This window comes from Aotus nancymaae, unplaced genomic scaffold, assembly GCF_030222135.1.
Source record: "Aotus nancymaae isolate 86718 unplaced genomic scaffold, 86718_ANA_hifiasm-v0.15.2.pri h1tg000014l, whole genome shotgun sequence".
Classification (NCBI taxonomy): Eukaryota; Metazoa; Chordata; class Mammalia; order Primates; family Aotidae; genus Aotus; species Aotus nancymaae.
In genome coordinates, this window is record NW_026988425.1 from 38243193 (window position 1) to 38262090 (window position 18898).

Genomic DNA, 18898 nt, shown 5'->3' on the forward strand with positions numbered 1-18898 from the left:
AACTTGAGCATGGCACCATTCGTTCAAAGTAGTCTCATACAATTAATCCATTGCTTCTGGGGGATAATATGCTTTTCACTAAATTGATAGTAAATTAACACTTCAATCCTGAAATTATGAGGGCATTTGATTGGTTCTTTGGTACATATACAAAAAAGAATTAGATCTAGGGCTGGGCAACGTGGCTCATGCCTGTAATCCCAGCAGTTTGGGAAGAAGCTGAGGCAGATGGATCACTTGAAGGCAGGAGTTCCAGACCATTCTGGCCAACGTGGCAAAACACCCTTTCTCCTAAAAATATTAGATTGGTGCAAAAGTAATTATGGTTTTTGCCATAAAATGAATGGTAAAAGCCACAATTACTTTTGCACCGACCTAATACAAAAAATTAGCCTGGCATAGTACTGCACACCTGTAATCTCAGCTACTCAGGAGGCTGAGGTGGGAGAATCACTTGAGCCTGGGTTGCAGTGAGTTGAGATCGAGTCACTGCACTCCAGCCTGTGCAACAGGGCAAGATTCTGTCTCATAAAAAAAAAAAAAAAAGAGAGAGAGAGGGAATTATATAGTTCCAATTCCTGACTCCTTCCTTTTCTCCAGATGGTTTCTTCTTGGCTTTACTTTTATCGCCCTGTCCTCCAAGGTGCTTCATTCCAATGGCTTCACTCCAACTGCTCTTAATAGCATTATCAATATCTGAGCCCCACAAATCCCTAATTATGTATATAACTATTTATATTTTCTATTCCTCGCAGGTTGATTCCTAAACACAGCTGGAGAAAATTGCTGTCAATTTTACTGACTCTGGACATTACAAACAATTGATATTCAATCTCAGCTGTATCTCCCTCTGCTATTCTACAATCCTATCACTCTTTCTTTGTAGTCAGCCTTCTCTTGCATTGTCCTTCTCCGTACCTATTAAAAATGTTTACCACTTTCTTCAGTCTGCCATTCCTCTCTTTTCCCTGTAATCAGATGACCTTGTTTCTTATTTCACTGATAAAACAGGTCATTAGGTGTGAACTCTCTTGAGAAAATACATTTCCTTAACCCACAAACTCATCTGCAGTTACACCCGTCCTTACCTTCTCCCTACTCTCTGCACCTGTGTTCTGAATTTCATCTGATTCTCAGATACCAGCCCTTGATGGTATTGGCCATTTTGTCCTCTTTGAGACTTCTTTGTTTGTTTCCATGACAAATAGCTCCTGGCTCACTTCTTGTCTCTCTGGCCACTACTCCACAATTTTCTTTGTGGTTTATTTTCTTTTGACTTTCTTTTTAAATGATGATGTTATGTTGTGTTCTGGTCTTGGTTCTCTTTTTTCACTTCATAAATGATTTTCTATACCTCCACAGCTTTATATATGACATTAGTGTTGGCAAATTCCATGTTGAAATCTCTAGCCCAGGTTTCTCTTCTGAGTGGGTGTTCTACAGCCAGTTCTATATTAACATCTCAGAGACTGAGGTTTCTCCCTTTTAGCCCAGCCTAAACCTGCTCTCCCAATTAGGTTTCTTTTCTTTTTGGATGGCACCACAATTCACATATCCATCACACCACAACTCATTTGTTGTTTTTTCACTCATCTTCAGTCTCATGTCAAATCAATCATTAAGTTCCCCATACTAATTCACCTCCCTCTTCCATTTTCCCCTTTCCTGCTAGACACAAAAATCAGATTATATTACTCTCATGTCCAATAGTCAAACTCCTTAAAGACTTAGGAAAGTTAATTACTTGAAGAAGAGATGCTGGTTGCAAAACTAACCCCATTGGAAGAATCCACATTGCATATAAAAGGCAGGAATAATAGTATAACTATTCTTTATAATATAATAATAAAGAATCCCCAATGGAAGAATCTCCCAGTTCTTCCATTCCACATTGGAAGTGCCTTTTTATCACTAAAACTATAAAATGGATACACCTGTAACTCAGGAAGAACTGTCATGGATATCTGTCTCAGTCTCTACCTGAGATGGTGAACTTCGGTAGAGTCTGTTAATCTAATAAAGTCACTTTAAAAATAGAAAATTAAAAATTTAACTTATATATGCTTAGCTTTCTATTTGAGTGAGTATAAAGGCCCTGTTAATTAACTCATTAAATTGGTCATGACAAGACGCTTGTTTCCTTTAGAGAGTCTTTTTCATTCTTGGAACATTCAGAATTAAATATAGACATGATGGAATAAGCTAAACTCTTGGTAAAAACAATTTGTGGAATAAGTTTTATAACCATTGGGACAATATATATACATTCAAATTTTTTAAGTACTTATAATATTTAAGAGATTTGTTACATCAGTGAATATTCTTTATTTATTTATTTATTTATTTTTATTTTTTATTTATTTATTTTATTTTTTTATTTTTGGAGATGGAATTTTGCTCTTGTTACCCCGGCTGGAGTGCAATGGCACAATCTCGGCTCACCGCAACCTCCGCCTCCTGGGTTCAGGCAATTCTCCTGCCTCAGCCTCCTGAGTAGCTGGGAATACAGGCACGCGCCACCATGCCCAGCTAATTTTTTGTATTTTTAGTAGAGATGGGGTTTAGCACCATGTTGACTGGGATGGTCTCGATCTCTTGACCTCGTGATCCACCCGCCTCGGCATCCCAGCACTTTGGGAGGCCGAGGCGGGTGGATCACGAGGTCAAGAGATCGAGACCATCCCGGTCAACAGATCGAGACCATCCCGGTCAACATGGTGAAACCCTGTCTCTACTAAAAATACAAAAAATTAGCTGGGCATGGTGGCACGTAAATATTCAATTAGACTTGCCATATCAATTTAAAATTTGTGGTTTAGACTTTCTAAATTTTAGTTGAAATGTTAAGGAGTCTAGGTTTTGAGTGTCAATGGCTGCTCACATTAAAAAAGGAGAGTCAAGCAAACATTATCAGTTCCTAATAAAAGAATACACCAAAAAAATAAAAGAACTAAATTTGATCAAGCCACCTCTACCTCCCACTGTCAATTTATAGGAAATACAGAGGAGAGAAGAACACATAGCTATATTATAGAGAGTAATCAGCAAAATCTAGATGATGGGGAACTATAGTATCCACAAACAGCTTGATTTCCTCAACAAATAATTGCAAATAATTAAAAAAAAAAGACATGGGGAGTGAACCTATATCTTAAAAGAGAATAATGGGCCTGGTGTGGTGGCTCATGCCTGTAATCCCAGCACTTTGGGAGGCTGAGGTGGGTGAATCATCTGAGGTCAGGAGTTTGAGACCAGCCTGGCCAACATGGTGAAACCCTGTCTCTACTAAAAATACAAAAATTAGCCGAGTGTGGTGGCAGATGCCTGTAATCCCAGCTGCCAGGGAGGCTGAGGCACGAGAATCTACTGAATCCAGGAGATGGAGGTTGCAGTGAACCAAGATCCACTGTACTCCAGTGAACCAAGTACCACTGTACTCCAGCCTGGATGACAGAGCAAGACTCTGTCTCAAAGAATAACAAAACATAAAACATATGTAAACATATATGCCAACAAAGATGTGAATAATTTGGATTCTTATTCAAACAACGTAAAACACATACACATTGTAAGAGATCATTGGAAATTAGAACACTGACTTGATATTTTATATTAATACACAGAATCTATTTTTCTAGGAATACCTACTGAAATATTTGTAGTTGAAATTTTATGTTTTGTATTAGTTTCAAAATAATATAAGAGGCAAGTGGGTGAGGGTATAGATAAAACAAGATTGGCCATGAGTTTACAGTTGTTGAAGTTGGTGAAGGGAACATGGAAGCTCGTTATACTATTATTCCTGCCTTTTATATGCTTAAATTTTTTTAAATATACTTCTTAAAAAGTATAAGAAAAATCTAATTGCAAATGCTATTGGATATTTAAGGGTACTGGATGTGGTTCAATTTAATAGATTTATGAGAGCCATTTAAATTCTTGGGAGGATTTTGCTTAGTGGGGTGATTAAATGTGTTCATTCAGGTATTTGGAATGTTTAAAAATAAAATCAAATATGTTAATATATACATGCAATATGAAACATCAAAGGAAGTTTCATTAACCACCTTTATAAACAGAACTACTGATTTGAACGAATTTAGTTTGAGGCATGTGAGCTGTCCGATCATTAATCAAAGATCCCCCTGAAAATAATTCTAAGTTAAATACAAATTACTAGATGTATAAATAAAATGACAAGTCATATAATATAAATTTAAGTACTTAAAGTAAGATAGGCCTTTGCATTATTAACTTTGATGGATTGAATATTACTCAAAAAGAAGAAAATACTTAAGACATTTAAATACACTGACATTGTATGGAGTAATATGCATAGCTCTTTTTATGGCATACAGGTTCTTATGATCAGCCTTGACCTGTACACCTTTATTTCTCATAGTTCCTTTTCTTACATTATCTTCTCACATATTAACACTAAACTCGCATGCTGTCTGAATACTCTCTGGTTTTCTGTTCCTCCATGCTCAGCCCATGCTTCCCTTCTTTGGAATAATCCATCCTAATCAGCATCTCCTGCTTGTGGCCCTCCCATTCTTTTTTCTTTTCGTTCCTTTTTTTTTTTAGAAAGAAAGAAAAAAAAGAATGAAGAAGAGGAGGAAAAAGAAAGAGAAAAAGAGAGAGAGAATGGGAGTATTGCTTTCTTGCCCAGGCTAGAATGCAATTTAGTAATGAGTTTTGAAAACCTCTTTTATACCGATAATTATACTTAATGATGTAGTCAGGAAAAAATAAGGGAAGAAAATAACAAACAAACAGCCAACCAATATTTCATTTAAACCTATGATATGCTATGCGATTACTGAGGAATGATTTACTTTCAATTATGTTGTCACTTTTGGAATAAGTGTGAGGTGGTAATGTATGTTTTGTGTATTTGAAGTGGAGAGTTCTATAAATGTTTATTAAGTTTACTTGTTCCGGGTTTGAGTTCAAGTCCTGAATGTCCTTGTTAATTTTCTGTCTCGTTGATCTACAGAATCGTTAGCTCTTCTTGTTACATTAATCCTTTTTCCATTATGTAATGTCCTTCTTTGCCTCTTTTGATCTTTGTTGCTTTAAAGTCTACTTTATCAGAGGCGAGAATTGCATCTCCTGCTTTTTGTTTATTTATTTTTATTCTCTGTTTGGTTGGTAAATCTTCCTCCTTCTCTTTGTTTTGAGTCTTAGTGTATTGTTGCATGTAAGATGAGTCTGGATGCAGCATACCGATGGGTTTTGGCTTTTTATCCAATTAGAATATATATAAGTTTAATACTGGTATTTGATGCTAGCTGGCTGTTTTGCCCATTAGTTGATGTAAATTTTTCATTGTGTTAATGTTCTTGCTTTTTGATATATTTTTGGAAAGGCTGATATTGGTTGTTCCTTTATATGTATAGTGCTTCTTTCAGAAGCTCTTGTAAAGCAGGCCTGGTGGTGGTGAAGTCTCTAAGTACTTGTTTGTTCGCAAAAGATTTAATTTTTCCTTCGCTCATAAAGCTTAGTTTGGCTGGATAGGAAATTCTGGGTTGAAAGTTCTTTTCTTTAAGGATGTTCCTTTTTTTTTGAGACAGAGTCTCACTCTGCTGCCCAGGCTGGAATACAGTGGCTCAAGCTTCGCTCACTGGAACCTCTGCCTCCCAGTTTCAAGAGATTCTCCTGCCTCAGCCTCTAGGGTATGTATGATTATAGGCATGTGCCACCACCATGCCCGGCTAATTTTTGTATTTTTAGTAGAGACAAGGTTTCACCATGTTGGCCAGGCTGGTCTCGAACTCCTGACGTTAGGTGATCTGCCCACCTCGGCCTTCCAAAGTGCAAGGATTACAGGCATGAGCCACTGCACCCTGCCTCCATTCTTTAACCCTCCCTTAAACACTCCTTCCTCTGTGACGTTGCCTTTGACTTCCTTAAGCCTAATTATTGCATTGCTTCTCTGCATCATCCATCCATCCATTATAGTGATTATTCTGTATTCCTTTGTAATTATAGGATAATTGCTTCAGGTCTCTCTTTTCACTACCAAGCCATAAACCCCTTACGGAAAGGGATTGTTACTTCGCAAGTTAATTTATTATGATGATTATCATTTTAGAAAGTTATTAGAATAATTCCTGTCATGATAGGCTTTTGATTTTTTTTGATGAATTAACAATATTCCGGTAATATCAAGAACCTAACTTTTATTACTAAAGCAAATTATCGTTGGTGAAAAGGATGTTAAATCAAAAAGATCACCGGATTTAAGTAATTTACTTCTTAAAACACCTGTGTGAATAACGAATAATTCTAAAAGGAAGGGTATTTGCATAGCATATTCATACATGTGTCTGCACATTTATGCAAAGCATTTATTATGTGTAGACAATGTTTGCCTGTACACATTTATTTATGGACTCAACATTATAACATATGAATCTTAGTTCCACTTTATATAGGCCTGAATTCATAAGATGTATATTATTAAAATATTCAAGAAATATTAAATAGAGATTATAATAGCAATGGTGGTGAAGAGTAAAAGGAAAAGAGATGAGGAGGAGAAATAGGTGCAGGTGTCACGAGTAAATCCAGATCAAACTGTCAGCAATTGCTCCAAGGGTTCCAAGCATTGAGAAAAGCCCCATAGAGAGATTAAGAGAAAAACAATGGAACCAGCCACAGTCTAATGCATAGGAAACTAAGCAGAGGAAGAGGGTGAAGGAGAAGAAAAGAAAGCTTACCAGTTATGATAATAGGCCTATTCAACAAGTCCTCTCACTATACATCTTTGTTTTTATGCTATAGCACGTAGAATTAAATAGGAAAAGTAAAGTTAATGACTATCATTTTTATAAAGTTTATTAGCTCTTTATTTCCTGACATATAAAGATGTAAAACTGTTGACCTTTAAACTTTGCTTTCTTGGTTTTTTTTTTTTTTTTTTTGGAGACAGGATCTCACTCTGTCCTCCAGGCTGGAGTGCAAAGGCAAGATCATGGCTCACTGCGTCCTGGACCTCCCAGGCTTAGGTATCCTTCCACCTCAGCCTTCCAAATTTCCAAATAGCTGAGATGACAGGCATGTGCCACAATGCCCAGCTAAATATATATATGCGTGTGTGTGTGTTTGTGTGTGTATTTAAAATACAATATAACTTTGGCCTCAACTACTTTATTTTCAAAGTTATTTAGGATTTCTGATTCTTACCTGTCTCGAATGTTTTATGCTCTTAAGACATCCTGACCTGAATGATATGATTTCAAGTTACTTCTGGGAACACCTTTAGGAGTAGGCAGATCAGGCTGCAGATGAAAAGTCCACCCTGTCTTCTGAAATTCCTTCCTTGATCCCAATTAGAGATTCCAGTCTACACCCTCGAGAGAACTGTAAAGCTTAGGGAAGCCATTCCTCCTTGTTGCTCTAATGCTGGGCTCCTCCAATTCTCCCCTGTCTCCACCCTTATCATTATATATTTGTAGAGACAGGGTTTCACCTATTCATGCATTTAGCTTTTAATTATCAGAAGTTTTTTTTTTCTTTAAAGAAGGAGGAAGAAATCTACATGACACATTAAACTTTGTTCTATACTTGCCCTTATTGAGAGTAAAATCTTGTGGCCTTTTCTTTGGAACATGTCTTCCTATATTTAACCCACAAGGAATTTGAAAACTGACTTCTTGAAGTCAACACTTTCCAACTGGCGTGAGAGAAGACTAACTGGCAGTGGACTACTGATACGGCAAGTCTCAAGTTTCAGAACATTTTTAGCAGCTCTAATTAATAAAAAGGTTATAACGGTAAATTCTTACTTTTCCTCCAGTTTTGCAGACAAAAAAATGAAACATGCACACAAACAAAAACCAAGAAAATACCTAAAATAACTATGAATGATTTCAGGGCAAAAACTGTGGAAGCTTTCCTTTTCTCACCTTAGTCACTTCCCATTATTATTATTTTTTATTACTTCACTTTTTCTGTCTCATTATTATTAATAACCATATAATTTGTTTGATATGCCAAAATACTCAACCATTGATTCTGTTTTCATATGAAAAATTAATTATGATGTTAAAATTGTAATTTGAAAAGATACCAATAAATGTATTACAATGGCTGGGCGCAGTGGCTCACGCCTGTAATCCCAGCACTTTGGAAGGCTGAGGCGGGTGGATCACCTGAGGTCAGGAGTTTGAGACTAGCCTGGCCAACATGGAGAAACCCCGTCTCTACTAAGACTACAAAAATTAGCTGGGTGTGGTACCAGGCACCTGTAATCCCATCTACTCGGGAGGCTGAGGCAGGAGAATTGCTTGAACTCGGAAGGCTGAGAAAGGAGAATCACTTGAATCTGGGAGGCAGAGGTTGCAGTGAGCCAAGATGGCGCCACTGCACTCCAGCCTGGACGACAGAGCAAGACTCTCTCTCTCAAAAAAAAAATGTATTACACTAAAAGATGTTGATTTGAACATTAATAATGATAAACATACTCTTTTGACCCATTTCATTTCCTCTTCAAATGCCTGAGTAAAAATAGCAGAAAATGTAACAAACTAATTTCTGACCACTAGGTGGGGAAACAATACAATTTAAAATACAATATAACTTTGGCCTCAACTACTTTATTTTCAAAGTTATTTAGGATTTCTGATTCTCGCCTGTCTCAAGTCTTTTACACTCGTAAGACATCCTGGCCTAAATGATATGATTTCAAGTTACTTCTGGGAACAGCTTTAGGAGTAGGCAGATCAGGCTGCAGATGTTAAAGTCTACCCTGTCTTCTGAAATTCCTTCCTTGATCCCAATTAGAGATTCCAGTCTATACCTCGGGAGAAGTGTAAAGCTTAGGGAAGCCATTCTTCCTCTCTGCTCTAATGCTGGGCTCCTGCAATTCTCCCCTCTCCCTATCCTGATCCTTTTTCCCTCTTGACTGGATCTTTCCCATCAGCTTACAGACATGCTGTTATTTCCATCTTTAAAAAGGCTTTTGATCTCATTTCTCCCTTCAGTTACAGTCCCATTTCTTTGCTTTCCCTTTCTTTGTAAAGGAGTTGTTTGTATTTGCTCTGTGCAATTCCTCTCCTTTCATTCTCTTTTAAAGCCGTTTCAATCAGGCTTATTTCCCCACCACTCCTGACAACTTCCCCTGCACTAACCTCCACAGTCCTCACTTTCTGGTCTCCACCAGCACCTGACACAGTTGCTCACTGACTTCTCCTTGGATGCTTCCTTTCCTGGCCTTCCAGGACTCAGGCTTTATTGGTTGCTCCTTTTATTCTCCTTTGCCCCTTCTCCTCTCCCAGGTCTCAGAGAGTTACAGTACCCCAGAGCTCAGTTCTTTTCTTCTCTGTTTACACTCCCTTCCTTGGTCATCTTAACCAGCCCCATGACTTTCAGTGTGAAATATTTCCTACTTCTCTCAAGTCTATATTTTAAACCCAGAATTATTTCCCAGACTCTCCACTTCTTACTCAATTGGACGCTTAAAAGGTACCTCAAACTTAACACAGCCATGACCTCATCTTTGTTAAACAAAATGTGCTCACCTTTGTTAAACAAAATCTAGGAGGCCATTTTTTTGGACTAAATTCCTATAAGGGGCCCCAGAAGACCAGACTGAAAATCAAAATGGAAACACCTATGCTCACCAAACTGAAACTGAGTTGTCATCTGGCCTTTTGGGAAATCAGGAAAGACAGAGAATGGCCTAGTTGCCCAAAGAGGGCAACTTCTGTCACTAAGTTCTGTTTTAATCTTTACAATAAAGAGTGACCTGAAATCAGCTGATGTTAACTTCCATTATCTTTCTATTGTTCTGGCTCCCTGTACCTGCCTTATAAGGAAAGTAATTTTGAAATGACCAATCCGCTTTTTGTTCTTTGTTTCTGCTTCTTCAGTTCTTTTTGTTTATAAAGCCAGCCTCCTCTGCTTCACTCATTGGAACACTTATCATATTTTATGAAACGAAGTGTTGCCCGATTCTAGATGTGCAAATAAAAACACTTGAGATCTTTAGATTTGTTGTAATTTTAACATCTTCAGCCTTTGACATCTTCAGCCTCCCCATGGTGGTGCTTGGGCTGATGGAAGGATGATCCTTATGTTTGCTTGAGTCAAAAACACTGGAGCCACCCATTCTAGATCCCCATTTTCCTTCATATCCTAAATCCAAATTCCGTTGTCTTTTCCTTCAAAATACACCCAGTATATGCACACTTCTCACCACCCACACTGTTCCCATCCTGGGCAGTGCTACTCCATATCTTGCCTGCATTTCCATAACATCTGACTAACTGGTTTCCCTGCTTTGAGAATTGTCTACGTACTGCCTCTTCTCAGCATAACCATTAAGGTGATTTTTACAAAGTGCAAGTCAGAAAATGTCACTGCTCTGCTCTGATTCTTTGAGTGGGTCCCATTTCACTTAGGATAAGCACTGCAATCCTATCACGGCTTACAAGCTCCTACATGAGATGACTCTCCCTACTGTTCCTTCCCTTGCTCTCTCTCCCTGCTCTCTCTGCCTAGAACAGTCTTCCTTCATGTCTAACTCCCCTACTTCTTTTGAATCTTTGCTCAAGTATCACTTTCTATTAGGTTGGTGTGAAAGTAATTGCATTTTTTGCCATTGAAAGTAATAGCAGAAACTGCAATTAAATATCAGGGAGCTACTCTCACCTCTCTCAAGTAGCAACATGCTATCCCCAACCTCACCCTCATACTCCACCTCCAGTACTTAACTCAGCTCCATTTTCCCTCTAGGAAATATGTCAGGAAGCATCAAGTGCTAATACCATATACTTTACCTGTTTATTATTTATTTATTTTTGAGACAGGGTCTTGTTCTGTCACCCAGGCTGGAGTGCAGTGGCACAATTACAGCTCAAAGCAGCGTTGCCTTCCTGAGCTCAAGCAATTCTCCTGCCTCAGCCTCCTGAGTATCTGGGTCTACAGGCATGCACCATCACGCCCTGCTAATTTTTAAATGGGTAGTAGAGACAGGTTCTCACTATGTTGCCCAGGCTGCTCCCAAACTCCTGAGCTCAAGTGATCCTCCCACCTTGGTCTTCCAAAGTGCTGCGATTACAGGCAGGAGCCACTGTGCCCAGCCCTGTTTATTATTTTCATTTATTTAGTCTCTTGGCCCCTGCTTTGCGTTTGTTTAGTAATATTTCCTGAACTTGTATTACAAAGGCACAATATAGTGGCTCAAAAAATATTTGTTGCATGACTGTAAAGGAAATCTATCAGATCTTGACCTGAGAGTGGTATTTGATTAGAAACGGGAGGAACGCTTGCAGGTTGGCAGAGGGAATGTTTGGCAAATATTCATGTATACGTTTTGAGGAATGGTGCTGTGAGCAGCACAGAAACACCTATATCTTTCACAATTCTTCTTACAGAGTACCCCATACATTGTCCCTTCATGTGAAATATGACCTTTTGAGCCTGAACATCAAGACCCATTTTGCTTTCATTTCCTCTATGCATTTCTAGCTTCCTCTACTTGGGGAAAATTTTCTAACCCAGATATTGCTTCATTGTGGAATTTACGTGAGCTTTATGATGGGAGCGTGAAAGTCATTCACTACACACATTTTCCCTTTTGAAAAAAAGAAGCAGCTGGATATCATGGAGCATTAGAGGCTTTAAATTGACATCTATAAATTCAAATGCTTAGAAGGGTGTGCTGTTAATATAAATGCACAAAGCAGGTCATATATAAGATAATAGCCATGAAGCTGCTCTAACACCCTCTACTTACTATCCTTAAACCCCTAAGAAAGCATATTAAAGTAAAAAAAAATAATGGTGGTTTTCCATGACAAATATGTTTTCCATCTTTTCCCTAAATTGTAGTCATCAAGCATTTCAGGGAATCTGTCAATCCAATATTGTTATTAACAGTTTCCATTATATGGATTATGGATATTAAGTACTTTTGTTGTAAGGAACATCAATCTGGTAGGGGAATTTAAGTGAAGAAAAACCAAATTTTACTAAATATATTGAGATATTATTTGTGATAAAAGAGAATCACGTAAAGCAATTTTCTACAAGAAAAAAGGAAATATCTAGTCCATTTTGTCTTAAGGATTTATGCTCGCCATTGTCTGGATATTCTTCTTAAAATGACATTTCATTTTATTCCAATCTGCCACTGACTTGTTCCTTTACCAACTATTCTATTAAATCCTGGATAAAGAGCCCATGTATAGCAACCCATACACTGCTGAGATTTCTGAAAAATACCATCTAAGAACATTTAAGCAAGAGCAGGCTTGAATAAAAGTTTCCTAAACACCCAGCCAAAAATTCTGAGGGATGAGAGAAACTCTGTATTTTTTTTTAATTAAAGGAGGCTATTTAGCATAGTAGTTTAAAGCACATTTACTCTGGATTCAGACTAACATTGGTTGAAATTTTTATTCTACACTATTTTGTGATCTTGGAGAAGTTACTTGGCCTCTTTGCAGAGCTACAGTTCCAATTCCTCATCTGAAATAATGATGATACTACCTAATCAATGAGGTTATAAAGACGATATATGTAAAATGCCAGGCACATCACAGGCTGTCAGTAAAAACACGGTGATGAGGTGGTGGTGAATGTGATAGCAGAGGAGTTGGTGGTTCTCAAGAAAGCTTTAGAACTTTTAAAAACAGTGGAAATTTTCTTCAAATAAACGCTTAAGGGGAAACCCAACATAAAACAGATAAATAAGATTCTAGGGGTATGAGCACTGCCAACGTGGCCAGCTCTTCTCTCTGCCAGCTGCCTGCTTTTGTAGACCCAGAAATTTCCCATGGAACCCTCAGCACTCAACAAAGCATAGTTTGAAAATCTATGGCAAGAGACTGGGAAAGAAATGGCAAGATAATCTTTTGCTTACTTTAGGTCAAATGGAGGTTTAATGTTTCTGGGAGGTAGGCTTGGGGCTGGTGGTTGTGTTGGGTGAAATGCTGGCAATGGTGGTTGGCTGGCCGGATGGGCTGGTGGAGGTGGTGGCAGGGAAGTTGTTGAGTAAGGCATCTGGTTTTTGCTAGTACCTAAGAAGCAAAGCAAACGATACCATGAATTAAGAAAAATCTTCAAAAACAAGATTATTGATTGCAACCATAGTTGGCTACAAATTCAAGAATTTGTATTTGCAAAAATTAACAATTGGCTGTATGAAATTTCCAATAAAGAGTATGTTAATTTTATTATTATTACTATATTGTATGCTATATATCTTTTCTGAGACAGGGTCTTGCTATGCTACGCAGGCTGGAGTGCAGTGGGTCCATCATGGTTCACTGTAGCCTCAGATTCCTGGGCTTTCAGGATCTTCCTGTTTCAGCTGCCCGAGTAGCTGGGACTACATGCATACACCATAACACTCATATACATTTTTAAAAAAATGTTATACTTTCTGTAGAGATGAGGTCTTGCTATGTTGCCCAGGCCAGTTTTGAACTCCTGGGTGCAAGCAATCCTCCTGCCGTGACCTCCCCAAATGTTAGGATTACAGGTATGAGTCACTATTCCCGGCCTTATTCATCCTTTATATCAATAAAATACATTACATGTATGTATACATGCATAACGTACATACACACACACAGACACACAGAGCTTTTCCTGGTTGTTAAACATTTATCAGCATACCATTGCTAGTACCCAAAATATTCCTAGGTTCTATCTGCTAAATAGTGACTAGAATCACTTGTCTCTGTATCTTCCCTTTTTGCTTTGATCCTCTTCCTCTCAGTCATTCCTCCATTTGATTTTTGATGTCATATCTTGGGTTTTGGAATTATGCAGGTTGCCTTGTTTCTCTAAAAATGGAATTTGAATTTCTTTCTCATTTTGGGATGATTTTCTGAGAGGAAGAGAGGATAATGTCTTGACAAACATTTCGTTTTAATTTTACCTGCCTTTGAGCACGAATGAGGCAATTTTTTCATGTTTATAACCATTTTCCTTTTAATAGTATTATCTATTCAAATACTTTGCCTATTTCAAAAATAGCATTTTCCTTTTCTTATTGGTTTCTAAAATCTTTTTATTAAGGATATTAATCTTTTTGTTTCTTAACTGGACCAACTGGATGTAAGTAGGCTGCTTTGAATCCTGCTTTTGCCTGTCCATACATTAAAAAATATACCATAACAAACAAACCTCTCTATAAAAACTTCAAAAGAAAACACTGCATTTCACTATAAATTTCCTTACAAGGGTAATACCAAGGTTTTACCACTGCCAGGGCAGGGCTTGCCTGAGAGTACAGCAAAACCAGAGGAAAGCAGGGTGAGAGATGGAAAGGGGCTGGTTAGATTTTAAAGAAAAATTCCTTTTGGAAAGCAGTCAGAGATAATCTGAAAGACTTAATGAGGCGCTAAACTAAATGTCTGAGTACGCTCTTCCTCATCAAGCTTGGGAGAATATACGCTGAAGTCTTCCTATGTTACAGTAGTATGTGGCAGTGAAACACTTTGCCTTGCAAAACATGTGGTCACTTTCAAATACTGCAAGGAACACATTTGCATGTATACAAAATAATTCTAAGGAAAAACATCTTAGTTTTTCTGGAGGAAAAAACCAGTTAGACTTACTTTAATGTTTAACCATTAACATTAGAGTCTAATGATTGACTCTAAAATCTCAATCTGGACTTTATAAAGTTTACTAAAATATAATTAGTAATATCAACATCCTCAAAAGTAAAAATATGTTTTTATTCTGATAGAAAGAAAGGGGATGAATATAGTAAAATGAGTAAAGAAATAGAAACAATAAATCTATAAAAATATCTGGGAGTAATGACATTAAATAATATTAAGTAATCACATAATTTTTGCCAGGCGCCATACTAGGCATTCTACATATGTAATCATATTTATTTTGTATACAGCCTTGTGGGGGTATATGTTATTATCTACTTTCCATCTGGTAGTTAATAAAACTACCCAAGTTCAGAGAATTAGTAAGCAGTAACGGTGGGGTTCAAACTTAGCCAGAATTTGAACTCTAGTCAATTTTTTATGATGTCTCTGCACTTCCTGCTATGCTCTACTGCTTCTCAAGGTAATTAAATGAAAATTATTAGTAAGTTAAAATAGACACATCAGCAAACTGTCCTACAACCTGGGTGTAAGTTCAGCTTTTTTGATTTGTATTTTCCCTCTTAGTGTGGTTTTATGAGTGTTTCCAGTTTACTGCAGGAAAGACCTGGCTTTAGAGACTGTAAAGGCTCACATATTGGGATGTTCTGGATGCTAATTCAGATGCCTTAGAATTTGATTTTGGAAACCAGAGAGCAGGGATGGGAACGAACATTCAAGCTAGTGGGAAAGAGGCTCTTGAAGATGAATGACTGATGCTAGCTGGCTGGAAAATAACACTCAAGAACTGAAATCAGGGAATTTTAAAATAGCTTAAAAGGACTTAGAAGATATGAAATAAGGGGAAAGAACAAGTTTAGACTTCAGTTGGCATTAAGAATTAGAAATGTGCAATTTGAGAGCCAACACCTAAAACTCTGATCCACTTACGGTTCTCATCTCCCAAAGCTCAGGGGGATTGACTAGATAATCTGTGATTTGATGTACTGGAACTGAAAAGACCATCTTGCTAATAAGTCAAGTGGGAGCTTGAGTGACTAACGACAAAATTAAGGAAAATTGACTGCATTTGTATTAGGGAACAGTTTATACCAGTTACAGAAAAATGGGGAGAATTGTGAATAACGAGGAGAGAAATTGCAATATCTTCTAGAACACAGAAACACTTCTCAAAACGTAGGAAGTTAATAACTTCTGACTCAAACTTTTCATCTTTTTTAATTTTGGAAGTTTAGAAGAGATCTTGTACAAGTCACGTGCCTGTGTTCAGGCAGGCCGGAATGGGCGGAGCACCAGGGCCATTTTACCATGAGGAAATGTCCAGGAGGGACCCTCCATGAGCCAGAGGGTGCCCAGTGGTTATCTGGCCCTGCCTTGAAGAACGGCTCCAGGTTCACGGAAATGCAGGCTAATCAAAATGGTGAGATTTTGTCAGTATTTAAAATGCTACAAACAGAAAAGTGCATTTGAGGGCAATGGAAGAAGCAGCGAGGAGAGAAGAGGTGGAAATGAACAGAGAGGACCCAACGAGGGTGGTGGTATATTCATGGGAAATGGAAATTGTATTACTTCACAAACTTTGCATTTTAGTCATTTCTGCTGGTCAAAAATAGTGGTTCTAGATATTTTTATAACAATCTGGTAACATAAAGATCTATGAAGACTCAGGATATCTACCCTATAGATTCTGATGTTTGTGACTTTTGACTAAGAAGGTCCCTAAAGACTTCACGTCCAGAGGGGTGTAAGGAACATGTGGAGATCTGGTTCTCAATTTCCTTTTAAATCCATGGATTCCTTTAAAAATCCAAAGACATTACACCATATCGCTGCTTTTAAATGCCACAAAACCCTGACCTAGACTTGGCATTTCTATTCTGGTTTTCTTGGGATATCTTAGAATTGGACCAGGCATTAGAAAACTTTGATTTTATCTCCAGCTCTATCACCAAAGAGGTATTTGTCTTTGGCAAATCACTTAATCTCCATGTGATCTAGTTTCTGCATCTCTCAAATGGGAGTAATCGAACCCTAACTACTTCAAAGGGGTTTAAGGATGAAATGAGCTAATACTTGTGAAAGCATCTTAAAAAGTCAGAAGCATTGTGTAAACATAAAGATGATCACACAAGGCTAAGGAGTGTCAAATAAAATGATTTCTAAGTTACTTTAACTTAAGAAATTTGGAAATTGTTTATTTAAGTTCATCATTTATTTGTTTGAGGATTATTAAGTATCTGTCTCAGATTTCAGCCATGGAATTGGCAACTTGGCACATAGACTTTAATTTTCTCTGGGCCTGTGTAGGTATATAGCATTGCCCATTCAAACAAGAAGAAAAGCTCTAGCAACTACGTGGCACTGCCAGAGTCTATATTGATGAACTTTGCATAAGTAGTTTGTAAAACTATTTGGGTGGACACTTAATGGAATCTCTTATGGTTACATGGCCATGTACAGTCAGTCATTCACACCTAACTAAACACAGACTTTCTTGGGACTGAGTCTCACTGAGATCTTTTCTCACATTTACCGCAAAGGTTGTTGTAATCCCTTTCATTCCCAGACCCTGCCCTTCCCTTCCTCATGTACCACAGATAACTTTACCTCTTACCTTACTAAGAACATGGAGAATGCCCCATCTGACCATCCCCACTTGCCCTGCATTCTAACTGAAAATCTCCTGCTATCTTGCTCTCCTGATTTTCCTTTGTTCCAGATTCTCTGGAAAGATGGCATTCCTTCTTGCACATACTAACTGGCATTTCTAGTTCCCATCAGTGCCTGCTTCCTTGTACAGCCTTCTCCCTTTATTTACTCCTTCATTGAATCAAGCAAGAAATACTTACTACGCATTTACTATGTGCTCTGGACTGTGGATTTCATCTTTCAATGCACTTTCCATCTTAACTATGGTCTGATATCTTCTATTATAAAAAAACACAATGGTATCCTTTTTTAACCTCTTTCCCCACCCTAGATACCAGCTGATTTTGTTCCTTTTCTTCATGGCTAAACTTCTTGGAACAAAAACCTACATTTGCTACTTCTGTATCTTTAATGTGCTTGGATGGCCTCATGGAATAGTGAAGAATGAAAGGCTTAGGTTTAAATTCAGATTCAACCACTTTTATATTAACCTTCCAGTTTTTATTACTCAATATGAAGACTTAGATAAGTTGCTTGATATCTCGCGTCTTCATTTTCTCATCTGTGAAATGGTCACATACACACACCCTACAGAAGCATCTGACACGTTGTATGGTAGTTCTTAATAAATGATCCTAGTCTTCTTTGCTACTAATTGATCTGGCTGTCCCATTCATACACTATAGTCTACCCACCTCAACTGCAAAGAAAACAACAAACAAACAAAAACACTTTTCCACAAATTAGTGATGTCTAATCCTAGTTCTGTTCAAGAATTTTAGAGTGGCCTAAGAATGAAGAAGTTTAAATCCCTTAATCTACCTCAGTAGGCACCAAAATGACCAAATTCTACTTTCAGATTCTTTACTCCAAAACATACCAGAAACAATTTTTAAACTGAGAATCTGATAGATCAGTAGAAAGAATGCTTGTGCTGAAGTTATTGAGGCCTGGGTTTGACTACTAATCCCACCCAGTATTAGCTGTAAGACAGTGGGTAGTTTATTTTGCTTCTCTGGGTTATAGATTCTCTGCCTGTTGAAACGGAACTACTGACTTTTAACTTGCAGGTTTGCTATGAGAATTCAAAATGTGTATGTCTGCCAAGCACACAGTAGGTATTCAGTGCTACTTATGAATTACTCTAGACACTAACATGGTTGTGTTCTATATGGGGCAGGCTCTTTAAAATCTCTAGGACATGTTTATTTCCATCTGTACAGAGAGATTGGGCTTATCACACTTCAGTAACTTTTATTAGAAGTTTCTAAACTGCCACCTGTTCTTGAAACGACATGCTAATTGCCACATGTCTGATCATTCTGTCAAAAGTAAGATTTTGAAAAACTACCTGCCCTTTTGAAGTGTGGTGTGGTTGTCCTGTGACTCCCTGGTGTTAGCACCAAGCTCAGAGAGCTCTCTGTTTGTACGTACAGCACTGGTATGTGTTTTCTCACACCACTTTTATTTTATTTAAAATTGCCATAAATTACTTTCTCATTTAATTGTTTTCTTCCTAGCTAAACAGGTGAACTTCTGAGGCAGGTCTGCACTGTCAACACCTGTGTATGCCCTACAACACTGCATGCATCACACATTTAACGTTTCACCGATTGACTTTCTTTTTCCTTTGTCCTTTTTCCCTTTAGAAAAGAAAGCTA

General features: G+C 37.7%; 1 protein-coding gene across 3 annotated transcripts in view; it reads right to left on the reverse strand.

Moving 5' to 3' along the window:
* The window catches only part of FYB1 (FYN binding protein 1), a 157925-nt gene that overhangs the window by 36119 nt on the left and 102908 nt on the right, over window positions 1-18898 (reverse strand). For all 3 annotated transcript variants that reach the window (XM_012460041.3, XM_012460045.3, XM_012460043.3), the window contains exon 3: window positions 12875-13031. In XM_012460041.3, the coding sequence (XP_012315464.2) occupies window positions 12875-13031 (157 nt within the window). The remainder of the gene's footprint in view (window positions 1-12874; window positions 13032-18898) is intronic.